Here is a 25,989-nt window from a genome sequence, read left to right as displayed (position 1 = left end):
TTTAGTTGGAAAGTTCATCGCGTCTCTCGGGTCACAACTTGAACGACCTAATGATAAAGTTGTAAGCTCTATGTGTGTGATAATGAGTCGTAGGCACGAGTAAGGTAAGTACTCCGCAACAAATTAATAGCTCTATTTAACGAGCTGTGTGTTCGATACGAACTGTATAGAATGTTTATAGTAAATCTACGTACGTGTAACAATTTTTGAATTGCATAAACTATCCGACAAATCAATTGTTTATTTATAATTCTGGAACAAAACTGAACTGTAATACAACTATTTAACTAGGTTCAAAATTCTAAAGCAATAAATAATAAAAACCCACTAGCGAGGTTAGAGAACAAAACTGCGGGCGCATCGCTCCGTGCCTCGGAAAGCACGTAGCCTTTGCACTACTTGTGAATACCAATGACCATCGATACGGGCAGGCGGTTTTTCTTGACAAAATGTAATAAATCCAACCATATAATTTTCAACATGTAATTTAACTAAGTAATTGTTCTTTAGTGTAGGTACTTTTTAAAGCTACACGCAAAGTTCTATAAAATAGAAATTGCAAGAATAAAATATATAACAAAAATAACAAACATCGAATGCTGCAAACATTTCGTCTTCTAGCAAAATATAAAACTTTAATGTTATTGGGTGCCAGCATTGAGTTTTCTTTACAATTTTTGTGTACATTTTAGCTTTGATGTGAAAAGTTCAATCGCAAAACGTGCAAAGCGAGGTGTAGTCCGATCACACAATATCTTTTTGGTTAGTACCTCCCGACTAGCTTTGAATAGACCACATGCATAGTGACTGACATTCAATTATATTTTCGCGTCTCTATAGGAAGTGAAACATGTCAGGCTGCGACCCATGTCCGATAAATTCGGTTGCACATTTGATTTCATAGTGTACGCTTCGTGACAATAACGTGCGTTTTTCATTCCTGTTCAACCGGCATGAATGTGGTGGCTTTTGAGGTTTTATTTCTGTTATCTATTCCCGGTTATCAAAAAGGGTTTCCTAAATTTCTAATCAACGCAACGTAGAATTTACCAATCTATTACAGGTTGCTACGAATATTTGACCTGTTAAGTGTCTTTGAACATTCTTGTGTCAATGATAGCGTCACACAATTACATAATTGGCCCACGAATCTAACGCAAAGGAGGTTTCGCTTTAAGCTCTCTCATTAAAGAAAATGGGGATAATGAGACAACGCTAAAAGACAATAAAATCAGAGATCCGCACAGAACGGCGTAAACCCGCCGTTTTAATTCTCCTCTCGCTCGTTTTGCTCTGAGTTGGCTTAGAAACGTATTTCGTTCATCACCGCTATCTCATTCTTGGGAAAATTAATTTAGTTAGATCGTTCTGCGGGTATTCGCGTTGTGACGTCACAGATTGCGCTATCAAAACACGCATGGTGCGTTCAGATATCTAAGTTCATGGTTGCGGCACTCTGCTAGATTGGAAATCGCCCGCTGAACGATATTCCGCATAATGAGGAAGACAGCTGAAAATAAATGCGTCATCTGTTTAACTGACTTTGTTGTAGATTAGTTAAAAATACCATACTGTTGTTCGTTAGATGCTGTACAAATGCATTATTAACATCTACAAAATAAAATCTTAGGGAATCTTACTCTTTCCATATAAATATTATGATTCGAATACAATCCGCAAAATAACTACTAAATCATTTCTACGTACGTGAAAACTGAAAAACGTCAGCTCATTTAAAAATTAATCGCCTCGTTATTTAAGGATATCAGTCGAAATCAAACAGATTTTAAAATAAAATCATTAATTACAATCCGGCAATGTATATTTTAAAATAATTCGCCGTCGTTGACATGCCTTTGTGTTCGGAGCGCGTGTATCATTAATTGGACGAAACGAACTGGCGAATAATAAAAGAATAACACTACCGAAAAATACATTCTCGTTTTCGAACGACATTTTTACGCAGTTTTACAAAAATGCGAAATATCATAAGCGGTACTCGAAAATTTAACGAGACTCCAATGCACCTTTTTTAGTCGCTAACATTTTTGTATCGGTTTGAGAGACTATTTTTATTTTTAATCCGTGGTGTAGTAAATTGGATTACGTTTTATTGTGTTAACTGCGGGAAATGTTAGAACGGCCATTTGTTACCATTCAATATCGAGTTTAAAATCTATTGTTTTGTCAATTGTTTCTAAACTATAAACTACGATCATAGGATGAACGAAATAAACTTGTTTTTATGATTTTTTATGCGCGCTATATTTTGAGAAGCATCGTTTGTGAAGTACATCAAACTATTCTATAGTTATAGAAGTTTTGTAGGCATAGTACTTACAAATAATTCATTTTTGAAATTTCTATCCAGTTTCACTCCGAATCATCAATCCTTAGGTTGAAACCTTCAATAGATAAGTTTTCCTAATTTTCCAATTTTTTACCGGAAAATTGGGGAACTTCGATAAAAATCACATTGATCCATCAAATTATGTTAAACCGAGTTATAATCAACTTCCAAATTGTCAAACCTCTACATCTACTAGCTACTAAAAATATCTATTCATAAAACTTCCCCACACTTGAAAAGCATTACTCTGCTATAAAAAGGCCATCCACAAAGAGTCTACTAAAGTACTAACCTAATTAGGGTGTATCCACTCCTGTTCTGCCTCGTCATCGGCCGCTCATGAAGTAGCTAATGCGGTAGAATTTGTTTCTTACACGCTCGCCCCCATTATGTCAGCTCCTATAGTCATACGAATACTTTACCCACTTAATAGAGCCTCAAAAAACGTAACGGCCTCCGAAAAGGGTACGGAGAAATGATTTTGCGATATTTTGATATTTATATGATCTGGGCTTGAGTAACAGTGTTTTGTACTATTGGATTTGCAATTTTATGTACTAATCTCTTTGAAGTTCTGAATTATAATACATGAAAAATGCATTGTCTCGCGTATCAACATTCTAGTGAAAAATGTTCTCCTAATTTGATTACGACATTATTCGGAAGCCAATAAAGTGTAAATCTTTACTACATTTTCGGTGAGTCTCCGATGCAAGGCTGGATAGAACTCGTACATAGAAACTGAACAAAAATCCCTGAAAAAGAAAACACATCGTCATTACAAAAATAGAACAGCAGTAAAACAAAAGGTTTCACAAAAAATCGGAAGTATGGCTAACAATCGTGGCTTGAACAGAGGCCGTTACGTTTTCTCCAGTAGGTCAGATAGAGCGATGTAGGCCATACACACGCACACACATGAACCACACCAAACGTCTACGCGTATAGTCCCACACATACATAGCTTGTTTGTGTGGGATCGTATATATACTTGTATGCTCATACGCTCGCTTCCTTCGACAAACATACGCGTGTTTTAGTTCAAGACACGTTTCTATGTCTTAGTTTATAGGTGAAAATATAATGCCATCAAAAACATTCTGTAAAAACCTCAAGTCTCGCCGTAAAAAGTTGTGAGATCTGTATAATACCAAGTCGATTAATCTATTTAGTCTCTACTTAAAGGACCTTCTGTCTTAAGTTATTACGTATGTTATTATCATGCCAATTTAAAAAAAAATACCTCTAAAACAAATAGACCGACCTGGCCATCGCATGATTTGATTATTAGTATGTATCACACTGGACAGCACGACGAGAAGTTAATGCTCCTGAAATGTTAATGGCGAATTTGTGTTTTCTTGCGATGACCAAGTCGATCTATTTGTTTTAAAGGTATTTTTTTTAAATTGGCATGATAATAACATACGTAATAACTTAAGACAGAAGGTCCTTTAAGTAGAGACTAAATAGATTAATCGACTTGGTATTATACAGATCTCACAACTTTTTACGGCGAGATTTGAGGTTTTTACAGAATGTTTTTGATGGCATCTCACTTCTTTTTGTAGAGCGAACATAAGTCCAATTTGTATGGAAAGACGTTATATTTTTTCATAATTCAACATATTTTCCTATGGGAATGTTGTTCAGTTTCATGGGCTAAACACCCTTACCCATCCTATACCCCCTCCCGTTATGCCTCATATAGTATGTACCTATTTACATCTATTTATTTTATTTTCTACAGTAATAATAATTCTTTAACTGCAAATGTAACCTTGTAATCTTATACATTTATATGGGATTACAAAGTTATTGTTGCCGTTGATGTATTTAGAAAACTGGACCGAAATTAGAAAATATTGGATTTTTCCCATGATTAAGACACTAAACCCTATTTGTATTCTAAATTTTAAGCTTCTAAGTCTGCTAGAAGTACCTTAGACTTTTGATGATCGGTGAGTCAGTGAGTCAGTGAATCAGTGAGTGACAAAATTCAAAATTTTAACAAGTTGTCATTCTTAAACTACTGGTTCAAATTGACTGAAATTTTAAACATACCGTATTTATACAATGACTGATTAGTTGCTGAAAATCCAGGCTTCTTGTTTTATCCACAACGAAATTATAGGGGTGTCAAAAATAGCCCGAATTGCTTCGAGAAAAGGATGTTACGGCCGTGCCGCTTTTTTTTTTGCTCGACTTGCGGGGGCACTTCCGTGCCCCCAGATGAGCTCTTTTTGTGTCAAATAATAAAGCCATCGATATGAAATCAAGTGACATGCATTAAATCTCGTAAGTTTAGAGTCCTATTACTACTGAGTGAGAGCCTGTTTCACCAGTTTTTAATATAATTCAGAAAGCTTATGAGATGGAGTTTCGACGGCAGTTTTCATACATGTGATATAATTTGATTTAGCAGGTAGAAACGACGAAACTGATTGCAAACTAACCTTTATCACGATTAATGATAAGTTAAATAAAATATTAGTACAGTATAGTCCTCAGATTGTTATACGATTGATGCGTAATAAATATTCAACGATCAATAAAACTGTTGATCAAACTGTATCGTGTGCGTGCTACCTTACCCTGTCCATAATTGAATGGTATTCAATCTATTTTGTTGCTCACTTATTTACCCAATTCTTATGTAGGTAAAGAACACACCTGGTGCTGAGGCCTTATTACTTTTACAGACTTTTGTATGTATCTATTCTTGTATCTTGCTTTCGAATACTTACTTATTCATAAGAAACTTTATAAATGTTTTAATTGTTATTGAAAATCGGACCATATTCGTCACGATAAAATAGTTTACATTTAGAGTTATAACATTCAGCTTCAAGTTTTCAAGCTTCTTTATATTGAAACCCGAAGAGACTATCCCGCATTTCAACACCATTTTCCACTCCGACATCGATTATTTAAAAAAAAAGAACGTGATTTTTTCAATCCTTTTCCTACTATCGGTAAAGTCCGCTAACCTTTCAGCGAGATGCTTTTAGAAATTGTTCCACGTTGTGGGAACACAGCGGCTCCGCAACATCTGCGTCAGCTTTGTCCCAGAACACGGGAACGAACTCACCCTACTATCCCGGCTGGAACGGAACAACAATTCCCTGCAACGAATTCAATTTGAGTTTAAAATTCGTAGCTAAAATTCTTTTCACTCTCGCGTATCTATTTTAAAAATATCTCGGGAGCTTATTACGTAACGTAATATCGCCTAAATAAATTCAAGTGTTCGATTTCCTAAAGCTTCTGAAGCCTGAATATAACGGAATTGGACAGCGTGAAATTAAATGTCTCGCGTATTCTGGTTCGTTCCTGTTAAAATTAACGTCAGCTCAGAGCGGGTTCAACATAAAATATTACTTAAAGTACTTGTTGTACGTGCTTCGTGTGTGTTGTAGTGTAGGAACTATCACTGTTTTCGTTGGTAACCTTACCTACGTATTAAATGGTTGGAAGCAAAGATCTACAACACTCTGGGAACCTTGGCACTTGTGCTAACATTGCCGCACAATATATTGATTACGCTGTGTTGAAATACCGACACTTGTGGGGTTTTTAAATGATCTAAGACTTTTATAAAACAATAACATTTTAACATTAGAATAGAGTTTTCTTTTCAAGTAAAAGTCTAAAAAAATCACGATCCTTGTCAACTAGTAGCAGAACGTTATGGAAATTAAATAAATATGTGTTAACAAAATATTCAAATACATAAAATTGGCAAATGAAATATGTTAGTGAATAACCAAAGTTGAATTCACTGAGCAATCAGTGTATTCTGGTCAACTGGTGTGAAGATAATTTACGAAACCAATCAACGAGAAAATAATCATAATTGTATTACAATTAAAAACTCCAATATTTTCCGTTACACTATATCTTCCATAACTATTCTAAAGTAGGTATGTACTCGTTTTTTTTTATCAAAAAAGAAACAATATTAAGTATAGCTGTTGAAAACTGATTGTAATTTACTTACTCCTGTATTCTAAATTTATCTGAATAAAAAAGCTAATATTATATTAGTACTTTTTTACTCCTATTCATGCAATCTAAGCAAGCAGTCATCACCCTGTAGTCATACACATTTCCCAAAATATTCGCGCTAGAAAGACATGTTATACAGAACCCTCATGAAACTCATGATAAAATACAAATCATTATCTAATTACAAGATTGGACTTTCATGAAAATTTTATTTAGTTGAGTTAGAAAAAAAATCTTTCATATAGCGGGTTTAAAAGATCGAAACAAATTTTCAACCCGGTGGTCAATGTAAGAACCATTTTTAAAGGAGGCGGCTACCTTCTCGAAGGTAGTGATGCTCAGACTGTGAAATAATATTTCTCATACCTGTATTAATCACGTTTAATCAACCATTTAATATTCATTATAGTTGAATAATGAATGAGCCAAATTATTCACTGCATGCAATTAAACTGTTCGCAGCAAATTTTGTAATTAATTATTACAGTCGGGTGGGCGAATATATTTGCTACCAATCAGTGCCAATTAATATTTATCTAATGAACTATAAAGGATCGGTTTTGCCACTATTTATTATAATATCTATTGGTGATCCGGTTTCATTGCAATCCAATTTTACCTGCTCGGTTAAATGTCGAGGCTATTTAAATTTTAATTACGGTGTAGGTTTTAATTGGATACCTATGAATATTAAGAACAAAATTAATAATTTGTGCATATTAAAAACTTTGTTCATAAATTTACATTTTAGTAAGCTGGCGGTTAATTTCAACAGAAAAATACATATAGGACCTCGCAATAAATATAGGACATGCCATTTCTACTAAATCGAGTAAGCGATTCAAAATAGAAAATATTTTCATTCAATCCCCGAGCTACAAAGAGACCGATTTTGAACAAGCTTTCCTTGCAAGAGATACGTGTGAAATTGACTTCTCCGAAAATCAATCGGGTACGCAGTTCGCATCCCCAACCGTAGAACGTCAACAAGTACCCAATAGTGCCCCTGTAGGGGCGGGCGGGGGTGCGACAGGGGGGTCGAGGGGGGGCAGGTCTCCCGAAGGGTGAGATTCAACTGGTGCAATGCGGTGTCCCCCTCTCCGTTTGTTTTTGCTATTGTACTCGCGGCAAAGACACGCCTGGTGTTTATTTCGTTAACTTTGTTTTGCAATGCGTCTTCTTTAATGACTACGGAACAATGACATTATTCCGCGGTTTTGTGATATTTCTGTGCACGTTACAAGATACCGATGTGAATGATGTACAAACTTTTACTGTTGGCCTTTCATTGGCTTTGACGAGGGAATGTTGTTTGCAAATCACTTTGTAGTACATCAAGCTACTAACGAGACGAGTTTGAAGACTGTTTTTATAGTCTTTAGTCAATTTGACTACCACTGACTAAAGCTCCCACTAATGAATTTCTTCTATATTAAATTTCATCCACATAATATATTACGCCCGTAGACCTAGTTCCTAAAAATAGGTGTAAACAAAAGTAAGTAGGAACATTTATCACTGAACCCATAAACCTCACCGGTTCGAAAAGTATTCTACCTCCACTACTGCGGCTTAGGGGCTCGGATCGGGTAACCCAAATTTTCGGTTAAAAAGGTCTCAGTCGTATCCGGATATAAGTAATGTAACCGAAAAATGTCTGACAAACATTTTATTATCCACATTTTTGTAACGTGACACATTTTTAATGATTTAGATACAGACATTACCGTAGTCATATAAAGAGTTAGTTATCTATTGATTGCCTGTTTCAATAACATTTCTATCTATTCTCTCATATCAAAGTCCGCCATTCCGATTGAACTTTAATAAATAAAAAAATGATTTTGCTGATACCATTTATATGAATAGAACCCCAAGTATACCAGTCTCATAGTGTGAATTGTAAACTAACGAATATCAAAAATGTACACTTAACTAATTCTTACACCCACCACAAATTGCATGCGTGCCTGGATACTAAATACTCCCTTTTAACTGTCATTTAAACTATCATCAAACAGACTTCTAAATACAGAAAAATAACAAAAAAACCCATTACCGGCCTTCTGCTGGGCAGTAGTCGCTCCGAATATGGAAGACGATAGAAGTTTAGTTCACCACGCTGGCCAAGTATATATAAAAATAAATATAAATATAATTGGACAACTCACACACGGTCATTTGATTCCAAACTAAGCAAAGCTTGTACTCTGGTAACCAAATAACTGATAAACATTCTTATATAGATAAATTAACAACCAGGCTCAGAACTAATACTCGTGATCATCACACAAAGATTTGGCCCGGGTCGGATTCGAACCCACCACACGGGGCGCTTGGGTTGTTGCGGCGAGGTGACCGTATAAATTTCGCTTTTCTATATCTTCAAGAACTGTTTTAAAAAGTTCTCAGTCTTATAAGGCAGGTAGGAAAAGGCAAAGAAATGATTAGACTAGACTAAAGGGACGTGTTCGGAATTGAGGAAGATCTTGTTACTCCCGTTGTAATTCAATCTGAAATTTACTCTCAAGGCTCACACGTATCACTTTTGTATCGTTTTCAATCACTTTACTGTCCTAAAGTTAGAACTACGACTTTTTTATTGGGAAACAAGTAATTCTATATTTTCTTTCTCATTTGTCTCGGAGATAGTCCTGGTATAATGGACAGAGATAGCAAGTCACTGGAAGTTGAAGGTCCTTTGCCGGGCAGGGTAATGATCTAAGCTAAATGAAATAAATAAATAAATGCATTAGCTGTGCCATTATTTCTACCTGCCGTTATAGCAATAACTCTGATGCCATAGTTCGTAGCGTGATGTTAAATTGCTAATAGCTTTCCTCATATTAGGTGTAACTTTAACGCACAAAAAGATTGTTGATTAGTTGTGTTTAAATCGCCCTGTTCATTCTACAGAGTAACCCATTCATATAAACAAACAAACTTAAATCAGTACAAAAAATGAGTTTCTTTTAAAAACTAGAAAGTGAAACAGCGCAGTACTAATTAGTGTTAGTAGTAAATGTCAGGGCCAAACATGCGACATGCTAGTTCCAATGGAATTAGCACGCTAAGCCGCCGTGACGTCATCAACACACGTCATACTTTGACATGAAAGAAATACGTTATTGACTTTGTAATTTATGTTGAGGTTTTATAAAAACGATTGATTGAAGCAATTGGTTCTTTGTCGTTCTAAGGGCAGATAATGGAAGGTGGCTTCAATTACTGACTGAGACATTGGAGCGATTATGTACCTTACAGAAGATTGTCTTAAATTCATATCTAGGAATAAAATCACCTCGTTTTCTTCTTATTACATAAATTTTGTTATATCCAAATGTGTAAGATTGTAACCACAATTCGCCGTAAATAAACTTACTTCAACGTTATAGGAGGCAAGGATTTATTCTCTTTGAAATTTCCTGTAAGCCGAATCCCACATGCTCCAGTGTCGCTTACCTATCAGTTAAAGGACGTGTCTAACCATAAGGCCATTCATCATTTAACCGATGCCTGATGTTGACCGAACACAACACCGTCGTCCTGTCTATGCCTAAAACAAGACGTTCTCATTTATCAATAACTTCACACATAGGCAAAGAAAACCACTGACTGCTAAAAGCTCTTGGATTTCGCTGTAAAAGGATATTGAATTAAATTCTCAAGAAAGATTCTTTAAAATCTAAAGGTGATTAGTTTTAAACCCAATTTTCTATTCACGCCTAAAATCTCACTTATGTTTGTATTAGACAGATGTATGGACTATCATTAATCCATTACACAAAAACAACTGAGTGAATTTTGGCGACATTTGGCACGCTAATTAATAGTTCACAAAATAGGAAACATGGGATTTATAACCACGGAAAATACTCAGGCAGGTGTAGATATGACTGTTATAAATATTACAAAGAACAATGAATTGAGTGACTTATCAGTAAAGAATGCATGCACTTCCCAATATATCATAGGTCTTCATATCTTAGTCAGAGGTGAGGTTTGCCAACGCGCAGTTGGCAACGCCATCTGATGCGTTTGAACTATTTCAGTTAACTAACTAAGTTTAAAGAAATAAATTTGTGAAGAAAGAGATACATTTTGAAAATGCTGTTAATAAATTGTCTAATTGTTTTTTGTCTTTAAATTAATAAAGTATTTTTATAAGGTACTGCTGCCGAGTGTGAATACAAAAATCTATATATTTTCATCTATCATCTAATTTCAAAATTGCGTAGAAATCTTATAAACGGGCTTTGATTTTAATCAATATGATAGTCGATTCCACGTTCAAATGTTTTAATTAGAGCTTATCTCTTCTGTCATCATTAGTAGCTAGCACTAAGTTTCATATACGATTTTATAATTACCTAGATTAATTAGCTTATACTTACCCACATTATCTTACCAAAATCCAACGAAAATGTTCCCTATATTTATTGGAACAGAAGTCTGCCCTAAAACTTATCTTTAAGATGCTTATTTTTCCTTTATTATCGATCGTCATTTAAAGTCCTTTAAAATTAACGTTTATTATATGTATACGTCGCTTTCCTTAGTAACGAGAAAATAATCAAACCATTATATTTTATAACCGTGCAGTGTCAGAAAATTTTATTATTATGGCCCCGAAAGTTAAGTTATAAACAAATTTACGTCACACGAAAGAAAGGTAGACATGTCATATTGTTGTTTACAATTTTGAATTAACATAAATTTGTTGTAAACAAACTAACAATTCATCAGAATTATTTAGCCCATGTCGTAACTAATTCGAAGAGTAGAATTTCATTCAACTCGATTTTTTATTAACGTTTTAAAACCTTCAAGAATCCCCGTAATCGAACAAAACAATTTAACAGCCATTAAAAATCAAACTTCACTTTTATCGGGGTCGTAAAAGTTTTGTAGGTATACAAAGTTGATTACAAACTTGATGAAACTGTAGAGCGCATGTTTGTGGGCTTGGACGGGAGAACAGCTGTAAATCAAATCAGCCAATGACAGCACGTATCTCCGGACGATGGGAACACACGGCGCAGGTGCCGCCTTCCTGGCCTATTTACCTATCTACACTGAAAACATACGGGCGAAACTTCTATCAAAACACTACAGCATAAAGTCGAGAATGGTGTAACGCTGTATCAGTACATAACTTGTAAATAAATACATGAGATAACTTGCCACTACCACGCTTTCTCGAATCAATTATAACCTAACTATTTTGTGATATTGTTTGACTAAGTAACTGGCTAAAGCAGGCGCTGGGTACAAGATTAGAAATATTAGAAACTGGTTACAAAAAGAATAAGACAATACTAACATTTGGATTATTAAGAGTCAGTTTCCATGTTTATAAATAAGTATTGGGTAACGTATTTGCTAAATAAATTTTATCTCATACTCGTAGATATTTAGAAGTGGTAATACAGAACCTTAACTTACAAAATAATAGGAAAATTTCATTATACATGACAGCATCTTCGAAAATAATAAATCTAAACTCCAGACTAAGATTGATTATAAGATCACATGCCCCAGGGTTCTTAATGTAATTTAGTGGTTTAATTTAAAATATTCTCTGCTGGCAATGAGTCTAGACTTTAATTTTTCTCGTACGTTTCACTCTCGCTCAATTTAAGAACTTTAAATTAGATTTAGGTACAATGTATTACAATTTAATTGATCTGACAAAAGCAATTGAGAGGATTAGATTGATGTAACAATAGAAATATGCGTATACATATGTATATTTGCCTCACTTTATTATCGTCGAGTTGTAAATGATACAACTGGCGCCCCAGATTTTATTAGTTCATATTTAGTGTTGATCACTTCAGAATACATCCATTTAAAACGTCTCAAGAGCTTCACAATTTTTGGGTCCTGTTATACGACGATCTGTGGGTTAAGCAGCGTTAACACGGACGTTGCTTGGATGGGTTCCCGCAGTAATATTCCAGTTGAACGGCACAGTATTTCAGAATTCATGTTCTTAATTGTTCTAACTTGCTTTACATAAGACAGCAGTCGTTAACCCACGTCAAAGGCATCCAAACAGTTAGAATAGCTTTGACAATAGATTGACCACTAACGAACGAATAAAAAACGTCTCGATAAAACTATTTGCTCAAGTTTTTATTTGTTGGCTTTGTGAAACGGTACCGTTTGTGTCGCGTAGTTCAGTCATCGAGTCTATTTCATTTGTCTGAGTGCTTTAGTCTCTGTAGTGGTTCAAACGATCTGTTGTTCCAACCAATATTTCGATGCTTTGTCGGCTTTTATTTAAACTGTACCTGTCCGCTACTGTTCAATGAATTGTCACTTACATTTATTCTCTTTCTTCACTTTTTGAAACTGAGTTTATTTCCACGTTAGTTTCTTTTTTGTGTCTGTATTCCAAGTGTTGACAATTGCGGAATAAGTTAGTTATATTCTGATAATGTAACGTTCTAATGCAGCATAGTTTTCGTTTATTAGTTATAGGTGGGCAGATTAAATTGGACGGATTTGGCTAACATTACGTACATTAGAATGCAAATATACTATCACGTAAAATAATTATGTGATATAATACTAATTAAATATTTGATAACTTGTAGTCCACAGCAAGCGTTCTTTTGTCCTTCTTTCACGCCTGACCATTTGAGGGCCAAAGTGAGTCATTGATTACTTTTTACTGAGTTAATTAGGTCCTTGTTTTTTTGCGCGTAGAGCCTCCGATAACGTCTAGCAGCATTATAAATAAATAAAACATATTTCAAACGTCCTCTATCTAATCTCCAATTTTCGGTTCAATTCCATTGTTGTGTTTAACACTAACCGCGAGTGTAGACCAACTTATGTTGCCTGTCCTACACATTTGCCAGCATGTACCAAATATTTAACTTTCATTACAAAGGCTTTATTTATCCAGATTCGTTCAGTAATGTTTATCGTTGTTCGGTAAATACTATTTTGTCATCCACTTCGTCATATTAAGCTTGCATTGTTTGGTCGTTTTAAATTCTGTTTAAACCGACACTGCTGATTGGATTCGTTATTTCGACTTTATTGAATCGAGATATAATTGAGGGTGAAATTCTGATGTTGACATATTTTGCATGTATTATATGAGCCATTGAATACCGTTGTCTGCATTTTACCAATATCACTGAATTCGTAAGCAATACCTTTTTTATAACTATATATAAAAGAGAAAGAAGTAGCAATTAAGTATGTGGAGCTAATTAATACGAAATTCTTCTTGTGGTAATCATATTAACCAAAGTAAGCATTCAACTTAATGGGAGAGCTTCTCAAAAATTCAAAAGGGTTTTGTGCGATGAATTCATTTTCTCGTAGCCCTCGTAGACTGTTCGTGACAATTTCGTAGCAAGTAATTGTAGGAACGCAGGGCTCTACAGGTTGCTATGCGGGTACTGCTACGCCACAGGTTGCTCGGTTATTAACGGCTACGAATAACTCTTGAAAGCCGCTCTCAAGCAGACGTGATATACGGCTTTTAGGTACCAAGCCACTTGGCTGTGGTATTTTGAAAATGTGAATTCTCCGTGGTAATGTTGGTAGTTTAATGTAATAGGATGACCATTAGCAGGGCAGTAAGGTCGTCGTATTACTGGACGATTACTGGTTGTTGAAGTCCCCAAAGTTTAGTGAGCATTGGTAATGTCATTATCAATGAGACAAAGAACTCACAGGTTGAAGAAACCAAGTTATCAAGGTCTTTTTTCGGCGAAATGGGCCAAAAAAACAATCTAACGGAAGTAGTAGGATCAAAACGCACAGATCAACACTTGTTTAACATAGAATGATAGAATTTATATTGACACCGAAGTTTACAAACAAAATATATTTTTGAAAAAAAAAAAGAAAATGGGCACTTGTATAAGTCAATATAAGATTATATTGACTTATATAGTGCCCATTTTCTTTTCTTATGTCTTCCAACCAGTTTAATTAAGTCAGAGTGTAGTAACCGGGTCAGTAACGTTGTTCTCAATACAATAAAACGATGAACAGAACTATTTAGCTATGAGGCGAACTGCATTAACAATGTAACTTCTCACACTTGACATGCTTCGGCATTTAATTTTAAACTACCTTTATTGAATATAATTATATTTGGAACTTGTTACTGACAAGATACAATATTAAATGTGAATTTAACCTTAAATTTTACAGCGTTTCGATTATAGCCTCAAAGCTTCCTCATCAAAATAGAGAATGGCTTTTAATTCTCTCGCACCAAACTGAATTTTACATTCAATGCAAAATGTGTTGATGCGCATGAGGCATTGTCAAAATGTGATGAAGGTTCAATTTATGCGTTATCTAAGCTAACCAGTGGAGGCTTCGTGGTAATGAAATAAGCGTTTTTTAAGCTTTGCGTATGCGAATGTGTTTGAGAGATTATGAGCTTGAACCGGCCACGATTATGATCCCTTGTTCTGATTTTCGTCATTTTTGTTTCTAAGTTTATTAATCTTGAAAAAGAAATATTGATAAAATACACCTGCCATTATAAAATATGAATAATACGCCCAAATGCCATAATCGGTTTCTTTGTTGTCGACAGGTTACACCGAGGAGCAGCCTTCCACACAGTTCACCGCCCAGCTGCCGAGTGAGGTGAGCGCGGCCCCCGCCGGCACCGAGCCCGCCCCTCAGCCGGCGCCTCAGCCTCTATCCTATGCCCTTCTGCAACTCTCCGCCTCTGACTCGACAGAATCGCCCTTCCTCCAGGTACAGCTCCAATCTTCGCCTGTCTCCCCCCCTCCGCCACCGGCGAGCGGCAAGTCAATTTCTATGTGCTACACTAGCACTGGTGCCATTCTATCTCTGCCACCGAAAAAGAAAGATATCTACCGACCTTACTGCCTTGGCGACCGCGCTGCACACCTCCACCGCGCCGAGGAGGACCTCAATGCAGCTCACGCCATCCTCGACTTAAGCCAGCATGCTGTCTTCCTAACACCGCCACCGGCGCCCCAGCAAGTGGAGCCCGTCCCCCCTGCACCCCCCGAGCCGCAACCACCACCGCCGCCTCCGCCACCGCCGCCGCCCGAACCGCCCGTGCAGGAAACGACGGTCATCGAAAAACCACGTGAGACTATTGCATATACTTATGACGCGTTTTTTGTCAGCGACGGCCGGTCCAAACGTCGTAACTTTACGAACCCACCTGTCGAAGCCGCACCGCAGCCTGAGCCAAAAGCGAAATATACCTGTAGTGAGTGCGGAAAGCGGTACGCCACCTCCTCAAACTTGTCACGACACAAACAAACACATCGTAGCCTCGACTCAGTGGCCGCTAAACGTTGCGGTGAGTGCGGCAAGGCTTACGTATCGATGCCGGCGCTCGCCATGCACGTCCTCACGCACCAACTACAACACGTGTGCGGCGTTTGCGGCAAGCTGTTCTCCAGACCGTGGCTGCTGCAGGGTCACTTACGGTCGCACACCGGCGAGAAGCCGTACGGCTGTGCGCATTGTGGCAAAGCTTTTGCGGACCGATCAAACTTGCGGGCGCACATGCAAACCCACTCGTCAGATAAGAATTTCGAGTGCACGCGGTGCCACAAAACGTTCGCGCTCAAGAGCTACCTCAACAAACACCAAGAGTCGGCGTGCGTGCGCGATGAGAACTCGCTCGACGAGCCCGACGCGCCCGTCTCCGCGTCCGGCTAACCGCCGCGCGACGCCCACGTAACCAGGGACCGTAACCACCACCAGTTGGTTAACACGTAAACGTAAAGTATTAATATGAATTTAGCTTGTTAGCGTAATATTAAAATTTACAATAACCTGGAGCGAGCGCGTCGTGCGAGCGCCGCGGCACGCGCCGACACACGCGCTCGACGCGCCGCGACACAATCGAGCAACGTTTCGCATACAACGAATTCACGTACGACCCCGTAGAGCCGCGGCCGCCGCGGTCGCAGGCCGTAGCGTCACACGTCCCGATAGCGGTTAACATTAATTAAAAATGTATATACTCGTCGATAAAATATACCCTTATATACATAGAAGTATTGAAATATGAATGAAACTAATATCTTTTGTAGGTGATTTTTACAACCGCAAAGTAGGTTAGAGAGTATTACGGTGTAAGTTTAACGTCGAGATGCGAGAGCCGAGCGCCGAGCTCGTCGGTGGAGGGTCGCGGGGCGCCGCGCGCCGCGTCCTCCGTCTCGGTGAGGAACTTGCCAAAACTTTCCGTCCGAAGCTCCGCACGCACGCCGCCGCGGCCGTCCGCCGCGCCCCGCGCCGCCGCGCCGCGCAGCGCCGGCCCGCGACAGTGCCTTATGCCTCCCGCCCTGTGCCCGCCGCACCGTCCGCACCGCCGGCCCACGCCACATCACGCCTCATCATGCCCCATCACGCACTCCCCTCACACTTGCACCACTCGCGCGCTACACTATTATTCAACTTCCTAACGAAATTCTAATGACTTGATAATTCTACCTAACTCCTTTAAGTACCTAGTTAATATAATATGTTCATGACGACAATTTTTGTCACAGAGACTCGAGGCTTCCCGAGGTTACAAACAAAGTTAGTGATTAAAAATTGAATTTGTGGTGCGTTCTTCGGCAGGCACCTAACGTATAATACGTGTTAGTCCGTAAAATGGACCAAAACGATAGCAGCGTCATGTAAAGGTGTAGTGTGCGTGGTGTGGAGGTGGTGCGGGAGCACGCGCGGACCGAGGGCGGCGGTCGCGCCCTGTAGCGGCGACAGGGGCAGGGCCGCGTACCACAGCGAACATGCCTTTAGTCGAGCGTGTGTTATTAGGTGACAAGTCAAACGTAACTGGCAATAAACTAACTTAGCGTAAGGTAGCATTAACGTAGGTTAACGAGACGAGCACGAGGTGCTCGGTGAGAAATGGGTATTCGAAAAGCAATAATAAAGTAGGCATTAAAGTCGCGCACCGCAGTCGAGTAGACGCAGCAGACTTGTAATATTAACCCCGTAGCGCTCTGTAGTGTTAGCTGAGCGTCGCGCGGGGCCGCGGGCCCGCCGGCGCGCGACATCGCACCATGACGCGGGTCGTAGAGTTCGTAGCAGCTAGTGAGTAGTGAGCCTCGTCGTGCCGAGCGGCCGAGGTCCGCGATCCCGGGCGCTGCCCCTCCCTAGTCTATTAGTTAGTGCCTCGAGTCAATTCGTCGTTGGTGTTTCTTTTAACCCAGTCAATTAATATTTTTAATAAAGTTCCTGTAATTATTCGCACGAACTTTTTTTGGGGAACGTAAATAAAATTTGGATTGGTAGAGGCTTTAGAGGTTCAAAAATCAACGAATCAAATTCAAAAAATAAAGATTAAATTCACGTCATAAGCATACTATGTTGTGCCCGCGACGGCTTCGTCGGGTGTCAAACGATTAGCTTGATAACTCAAAATTGCAAGAAATATGATTGACTGATTAATACAGCGAACTCGTAAATATTATGAAACATTGGTGTAGATAGAAAGTTAATTGAGATCTGCAAGGTTGTCCTTATAATATTTTCTATCTTTGAGCAACGATCGTTTATTTGTTCCCATCCTGGTTCTAAGTTGTAACAGTCGACAGGACCGCCTACAGAGGCACTAAACTGAACTAGTCATTATATTCCCTTTCCAAATACTCCTAGTAGGTGTAGTGCCACAATTTATCTTTCTTAGATACTATAGTCTCTCTTCCCTTCGTAATATACCAACCGATTGGTCGCCCACTGATTAACTTAAGATATTTAATCATAAATATATCGAAAAGGATACTGATATTAATATTATTTAGTATAGCGTGTACACGACGTACATAGTATAGCGGCGATCATAGGTTTAAAGAATATATAATTTTTATAACATAGGTTAAATACCATACAAGGTGACGCGTAACAAGCAATATTAATGTAAATCAATAAGCAATACTACCGTAGTATAGAATAACTTTAAAAATAAAATATGTAGAATATTAGATATGTTTGGTGCTTCGGAGTACTTATATTGACAACATGAATGAAACGAAACTAACATCGAATATTGTGTAACGTACTTACTCTACCTAGTTACCTACCAAGGTGATTATTCATTTCATACTTCATACTCGTACTTGTTTGTACTCTGTTACCCGTGTACTTTCATACTTTCCACTTCTAGGACTTTAGCCTTACTACTAGTATAGTTTCATCTATTTATTCCTTCTAATAATCCCTTCGAGAAATTCTTTACTATCCTACCTACTAGCTACTGACGTTAAGTAGACAAATCGCTAAGTATTGGCTTCTAATGATTAAAAATTAAAATTAAAAAACAAAAGATATTTTATTCAAATATTTATACTAACGTTATAATAATTGTAGCGGTTATACAGATAAGTACTAACGAGTAACATAACGAAACCAACTTATACTATACAAGAATATATAATATACATTGTAATGTAAATATGTCCCTGTGTACCAAATTTCCCTTCTTTACAATTTTTGTAGATGTAGTATTAATGAACTAACTTTATGATAAAATATTATACATGTACGAGTACTATAGACGAGCAGTTTCGTAGATGTAAGTCAGTCCACTCGTAGTTACGATAGTTGACACTACAATCATATCTACCTGTTAAACTACGCACCTCTGACCGTTTATTTTCCTATTATAAGTTTTTACTACTAAAACAAATAATTCAAAGCTCTCCGCGATAAAAAAGTTACATTTTCTACTCCTAATATTCCATTTTCTTTAGTCGAATAGACTGTATATAAATCTACGTCAAATCTAATGCAAGGTACACATGAAAGTATTCCATAGCTAAGTCAATGAAAATAAGTCGACTATTTCATAACTCGATCTATAAGTTCTATAGATAAATTCAGTGATAAAGACAAAATATGTCCAAATTAGCAATACGGTAAGCAATAAAATTACTGCTATTACGAACTAGCATAATTTTCTGAGTTGTAAACGATGTTGGATGAAAATAGACTGTTTAACACTACACAAAACAAATCTAAAATATTTACAGAATTGTGTTACTAGAAGAGTGACAATGTAACCAATAAGAGCGTCGATGGTTTACGGTCGGTCAAAAATCCGTTTACAATAAATACTTCCATGTCAATTTAAACATTCGCCGCATTAAAAATTGAGACGGGTGAGGCGAATAACAACTATAAGACTTATTTAGTGAATAGTGATCGTGGCACGTTTCGTGCGCTCACAGGATTATACTTCCATTAGTTTCATTGATCCAAGCACATGATCACGTGTATATTGTGTACAAGCGATTATGTGCTGGCGTACCCACCACCCACGATCTGACGATCTACTTATCTTTCTCCAGCCACAACACGGCAATTAACACTCAATACACACTAACATCTTTTACAACCAGCAATACCTATTTCTAGACGATTCTAGCATAATGGCAATAATGTGACTACTGATAAGAAAAGCAATAATAAAAGCAATATTGTTTAATAGATTTAGTTGGGAATGTGAATAACCAAACTCGGCTGAATAAGTAGACTGCAAATCAGGTGATATGATGTTTTACATTAAAATTTCGTTATTCGTATCGCTTAGGATAAAAATTAAGAAGAGTTTTACTTTAAGTTTTTATTTTATAAAAATAAGGCAATTACTATTTTTAGAAGTATATCGTTATTTTTGATGAAATCGATTTGAAGGGATATTCAACTAAAGGAACACGTGAGTGGTTTTAATAACTTACGAATATAAAAGATGTCTGGTTTCACGAATACACTGCACACAGCAAAACTGACAAGCTACGAGTTTTGCTACGCCGTAGCAAATGCTATGAAAGATGACTGTATTTTATAGTTTGATGCAATTTTCGACGTCAGCAAAATACTGCAGTCAGCATTACGGGAAATTTATTTTCGTAGCAAAATAGCATACGCCGCACACGTAGCGGAGTCATGAACGATGTGCAATTCTGTATTTACAGACGTATTCAATGGATTCGGAAATACACTTTTTAATAATTAAAAGTAAACACACATATTGTGGGAACTGGGAACGATGATTTAACGGGACTGTTAATATTCCGTGTAATATATATAAATGATACATTCGCAGTTTCTTTCGAGAAAAAATAAAAATACACTATCTTCGAAAGCATAATCACTAATTCAGATCCACATCAGCTGGATGATTTTTTATGATCGTTGAAGTATTTTTGATGTATCTAAGAAACGGACTATGTTTCCAATTAGCTTCTTATGATGGAGCTTCCGACTTATAGAGCTACTGAGCTGGCAATAATAATTCCGAATCAAATATAATAAATAATATTCATTTTATCTGTTCCATAATCTCATAATTCAATTAACAGGCTTCCAACCATTAATCAATAGGAAATCAAAGTAAATGATCAAGAAGCATACAAAAAACTAATACATGATTGTAAACGAAAGCAATAAAAAATAGACTCCACAAGGATTCTAAAGTGAATCCTTGTAAAGATTTTTATCACAAGGAAGTGAACTCACAAAATATAGTATCAAATACAACATACAAATGCTCATGTATTTGGCAATTCTTAATGAGTGCAGTACAAAAACAAGTTTACATTTTATATTCTTTAGACTGCAGACACTTAGACGACGTTTTACAGAGTTTTAAGTGCCGCTTGAAAGATAGTAAACAAGTTGAAAGTGTTGCTGAAGTACTTAGGAGTTTCAAATCGTGAAGAATACTTCACCAATAATAATAAAAACTATCTTGATTAGAACAATCTGATCGTACCACTCTAATTCAAAACATTAGACTGGGACAAACGCGACATACAAAAATATTTTAAGGTACAATTAAAAATCGACGACGATTTTCTAAAAGCAATATTAAAGACGTGTTCAATTCAAATGCGAAAATTAAGAAAGGATATCTAGACTTTGGACAAACACCATATATTAAGAAGATTATTCATACAATTTATATAACATACGTGAATTGATATTATAACATTTACAGCGTTGATTAATTACCTCTGTTGTAGATTATAATATTATTAATCGAAATGATATTTAGCAACGAAAAGCAATTATAAAGTGTGAAATGAAATAAAGCAATACTAAATTTAAGGGAGATGTAATTAATGAAACAACGATAAGCAATAATCGAAGATTGACAACGAATCGTTTTCATTAGTCATTTATTTGCACAACGAAATTTATATTCAGAATTATTTACTAACGCTAGTGATCTAAAAAATAATATATTCGTACTTAAGTTTAGTAAAAAACATATTTAGACACCTCTTACGGTTGATTTTTTTAAGTCAACTCTTTTCGGATTACTTTAATTAAATTTTTGATGAAGGAATTACTTTGTTCTTTCGTTTGGCTGCTCGATTATACGGTCATTTTGATATTTATTTAATTATAGATTTGTTTAGTCTAGTCATAGTGTAGGATATAGTACTCTAGTCATATAGATATAACCTAATAACCTTAGCAGTAGAAAGAATGGTGATTATTACATCATATTGTGATGCGTAGAGTGTGGGAGAGGGAGAATAGCAAGTTAGAGTGAGAGAGGAGAGTCACAAAGGTGATTGATGTTTGATACTGAGTTTGCCTTATGAATTTTTGTGTAAGTGAGCTTCGACGAGTAATGTATCCACAAGCAATAAAGTTTGACAAATTACCTCTAACGATGTAAAAACGGTTTAAAAGACAAATTTAGCCCATAAATAATATAAGTACGTTGTAAATACTTGTCGATAATATTTTCAATTCAAATATCTGAAGTCCTAGCATCTTACTCACTTATACAACAATTCGATTAATAAAATAAGATCATTAATATACCGACGTTTCGATGTAACATCGTTATTTCTTAGGTTTACGATTACATTTGCATTGATATATAACGACCAAAACGATTGCCACTTTTGTATTTCGGTGTAGTTCTCTAAGGCTTACTGTTCACTTAGACGTTAGCGCGGTTCTGCAGAGCTAGCCTTATCTATTGACTGAAATAGAGTCAACGTTTTTTACGAACAGCCGTCATGCGACAGGTTGGTGGACAGTAATACCTTAACACGACCAATAACTACGTACATTGAAAGCTTGCAGATTAGTTTCGCTATCTCTGTATTCAACCATATCCATTACGTTGTAGGTTTACTTTGATTGCCCTAAAATAATTATAATTATTACCATAATCGTAGTATGTCAATTTTTTAAATTCACATATTCCTTCCTATTAAGCAATTATTATATACCAAAAGTACCTACAGAGTTAGTAATAACATTGCATGAAATATATTATTATAGTATAGCGTATTAATAAGTAAACGTACGGAAAATTATTCCAAATGTTGCATTTGATGAGTAACGACGAAGTTAGTTTATGTTTATATTGTTTTGTTAGAGTATTGTCGGCTACAACATTGTCAACGTTAACCGAACAATTGTACAGTCCTTGTAAATGTAAAATACAAAATCTTTTCCCATTATCCGCAACTATTAAGTCTCGTTTGCACCGGAGTTTCAAAATGGCTACGACTTTTGAATGACTATTGTAAAACAAACAAAAACAGTGTCGACGCCTCGACGTACCGCGCCAGTCACCACACACCTCAACGATTTTAACGTGACTTCCTCACAATAGCAGTGTCCGAGTGAATTTAACGTCCCGCTTTCAATTTCCAATATTGAGCATATTGACAGCTTCCGTCTATACATTCCATTCATAAAAGCACTGAAATATGGGCTTGAATATTTTTTATTGTAACAGTTTGAAGGAACAAGACACTGTTCCTGTAATTTGATGACATGTTATTCACAGATTTGTTTTTGCATTCAAAAGTCAAGTTATTTTGTACGCCCGGGGCTACGACAAAAGATGCACCTAAAATATACAAATCAATGTTTTGAAAGTAAGTAATTGTGTAAATAAAGATACAAAAATTATTTTTACATTAGGATGCTAAAAACTGACTACTTAAGTTCAAAATAGTTACATACGCGTTAGAATTACATTTTATTGTTGTACCGACTCTACAACTGTTAGCATAATATTGTTCCTAATTTTCGATGATGTTGTTTTGTATTTTTATGCTTTTTAAACTGTTTTATTTGTAATGACGCATTTAATATAATACTAAGTACCTAGGGTCCACTGCGTTACGTCATAATGTAGGTGTTGCCTAGATAAAGTAAAACGTATTGTAATCTTCCGTTAAAGTCTTACTTACTATTTGGAAACCGCACAAGGATGAATTGAGAAATAATTCTTGAACGTTTTATGTTAAATTTTAGACTGTTTCATGCAGGCAAATATATCTTCGAACACTGAATTGTGAGATTCATGTAACTTGAATATTTGGCTATATAATAATGTAATAATGATAATGATTTCTTCCATAAACGAGGCAAATGCATGTATTTTTGAATTGGAGTCAATAGAATTTGTCGCTGCACAAATGTAAAGATGTGGTCATATGACGAACGCAACAACTGTTCCTTGTTCTAATTAAGTTTTGTATCTGCTGATAATACCGAGTTTGTGTTGCATCATACTGTGTTTCGTGTACATATTTGTTTTGATTATACATAAAATAAATTGTATTGTATATTTAATGGTTTCATTTGAATACTACCTGAAAACCCTGACACACGACTGAATAGGACGATATATAGGAACATATTTATTTTCTTTCATCTTCAATGAAAGGTTAAAATAAAGATAAAGAACAATACTAACTGCCGGTTTCACTATCTCCTGATAAATATCAATTAGTTTAACTTGTGAAATTTTAGGAGCTTTTTCATACAATTGCTCTGACTTTATATCTCTAATTATTATAATACAATATTCCTAAATTGTGAAACCAGCATTTTGTTATTGTTTTATTTATCAATACATTACACATACACACAAACACTAAAATCTATTACCAAACTGACTCTACATAATCCACAGCACTATCTACGGATGTGCTACGTTGTAGCAGCGTAGACAACGGAGTCACAAGTCGCAACGCAGTTGACGTTCAAATCGAAGGCAGAGACGAAAAGGAAGGCAAAAGGAAAAATGTATCGTAAGTATGCGTAAGTATAATATAACAACCTCAATATACTAATATTATAAAGGTAAAAGTCGGACTGTCGCTTTCTTGGCTAAACAGTATAGCATTGTTAAGAAAATCTGTCAGGGAGATACTTGACTACTTTATTTGACAAGAACCATCCTTTAAGGGCTTAAAATGGAAGTTTAGCGCGAGTATAGCCTCGCGAGCCCGCTAGTTTGAAAATTCAAATCGATGGCAGAAAATCCGAACTTTGTTTTCAAAGACTGATAGGTAAAATATTTCGTAAGTATTTTATAAGGCAATAGCATAAAAAGTAACAGCTGTGAATGATGACGACAGTGAAACATGGAAATATTGGAACGACAATGGCCCTGGACTCAGTATTCGTGTGAACACAACATAAAGTTTAAAGTTATGAAAGAAACTGTTTCGTGCATTACTCGGCACGTGAATACGTAATGGTAACACGGCGAGTGACTCCATTACAAAGTTAGGCAAGCATGTGGGTTTGTTTAGCGATTAGTTGACACACTAACCACCGGTTTTTGAAGTACATTTAGCAGTAGTTTATCTTTTGAATAGCGTTATTTTATATTAATTTAAACGCTATCGAATAGATAAACTACCGCTATATGTACCTACTTAGAGACCGGGGGTTACATTCTCAATAGTTTAACTATAGTCCGAAAAGATAGAAGAGAGCCTCGTATAACAAGAGCACGGGTTGCAGACAGAATATCTAGAATGAGAACGTCATATACCAGCAGACTTAAGCAGCGACCTTTAGTTCTTTTGCTACGGCAACTTTTTTTGGGGATAAAACTAAATCTCAATTATTTTCTAGATAAATGTGCATTCCAACGCCTTTGGCCGTTCCTAAGTAAGCTTCGTAAGTCTAAAATGAGCTCTCACAAAGAAGTTTAGACAATAGCTACCTACCGCTTTTTTTTCGGCAAGCGAAACTAAGTACTATAATCTAATTTGATTATTTGTGTTAACCTAAACTTCGTGGCGTAGCTTCTGTATGGTTGGGTGGTGCAGCTCACCGGAGCCCCCACACCCCGATCAACAAACCATTTTTTATTGTGTATCCCACCTGTCATTTTCAAAGATCTTTGACAGTCGTAACTGGTAGTCAGAAGCTTGAAAGTCTGTCCAGTCATACCAAAGGGTATCGTATTTTAACCCAGGTAACAGGGTTGTGTGGGTACGGGTAGTCAGCTGGCTCTGGTGAGACTGGAAGTCGAGTCCAACATAGTTGGAAGAAAGGTTAGGCTAATCATGATGTATTTTACTTGTAGTCCTAGTTTATGTTTTGCACAAGCCTCTATATAGACTATCTAACTGCTGCACTATGCCTCATCACCATTACTCATTTACAACTCATTTTTTAAAAGATATCATAATTAAAAAAAATACATAGGTAGGGTGGGTGTACCAGTCCCCAACCACGTACCAGTGGTTGACCACTTGCATGTTCAGTTGAATTAAATAAGAAAACACGAGCATTTTTTTAATATTAATTTGTTTGGTTATTTTGCCTAGACTGTTACCAATCACCGAAAAATACTTTTTGGGTGA

The 25,989-nt window shown here is 36.5% G+C and overlaps 1 protein-coding gene across 1 annotated transcript in view; it reads left to right on the top strand.

Moving 5' to 3' along the window:
- Window positions 1–23,951, top strand: part of LOC142986161 (uncharacterized) — a 47,839-nt gene extending 23,888 nt beyond the window's left edge. Inside the window, exon 2 of the mRNA XM_076134462.1 lies at window positions 14,937–23,951. Within this exon, the coding sequence (XP_075990577.1) occupies window positions 14,937–16,048 (1,112 nt within the window). The 3' untranslated portion in view covers window positions 16,049–23,951. The remainder of the gene's footprint in view (window positions 1–14,936) is intronic.
- Window positions 23,952–25,989: the final 2,038 nt, after the last annotated feature.

The sequence above is a fragment of the Anticarsia gemmatalis genome, chromosome Z (genome assembly GCF_050436995.1).
Source record: "Anticarsia gemmatalis isolate Benzon Research Colony breed Stoneville strain chromosome Z, ilAntGemm2 primary, whole genome shotgun sequence".
NCBI lineage: Eukaryota > Metazoa > Arthropoda > Insecta > Lepidoptera > Erebidae > Anticarsia > Anticarsia gemmatalis.
Note: the sequence above shows the minus strand (reverse complement) of the source record. Positions and strands in the feature narration are given on the sequence as shown.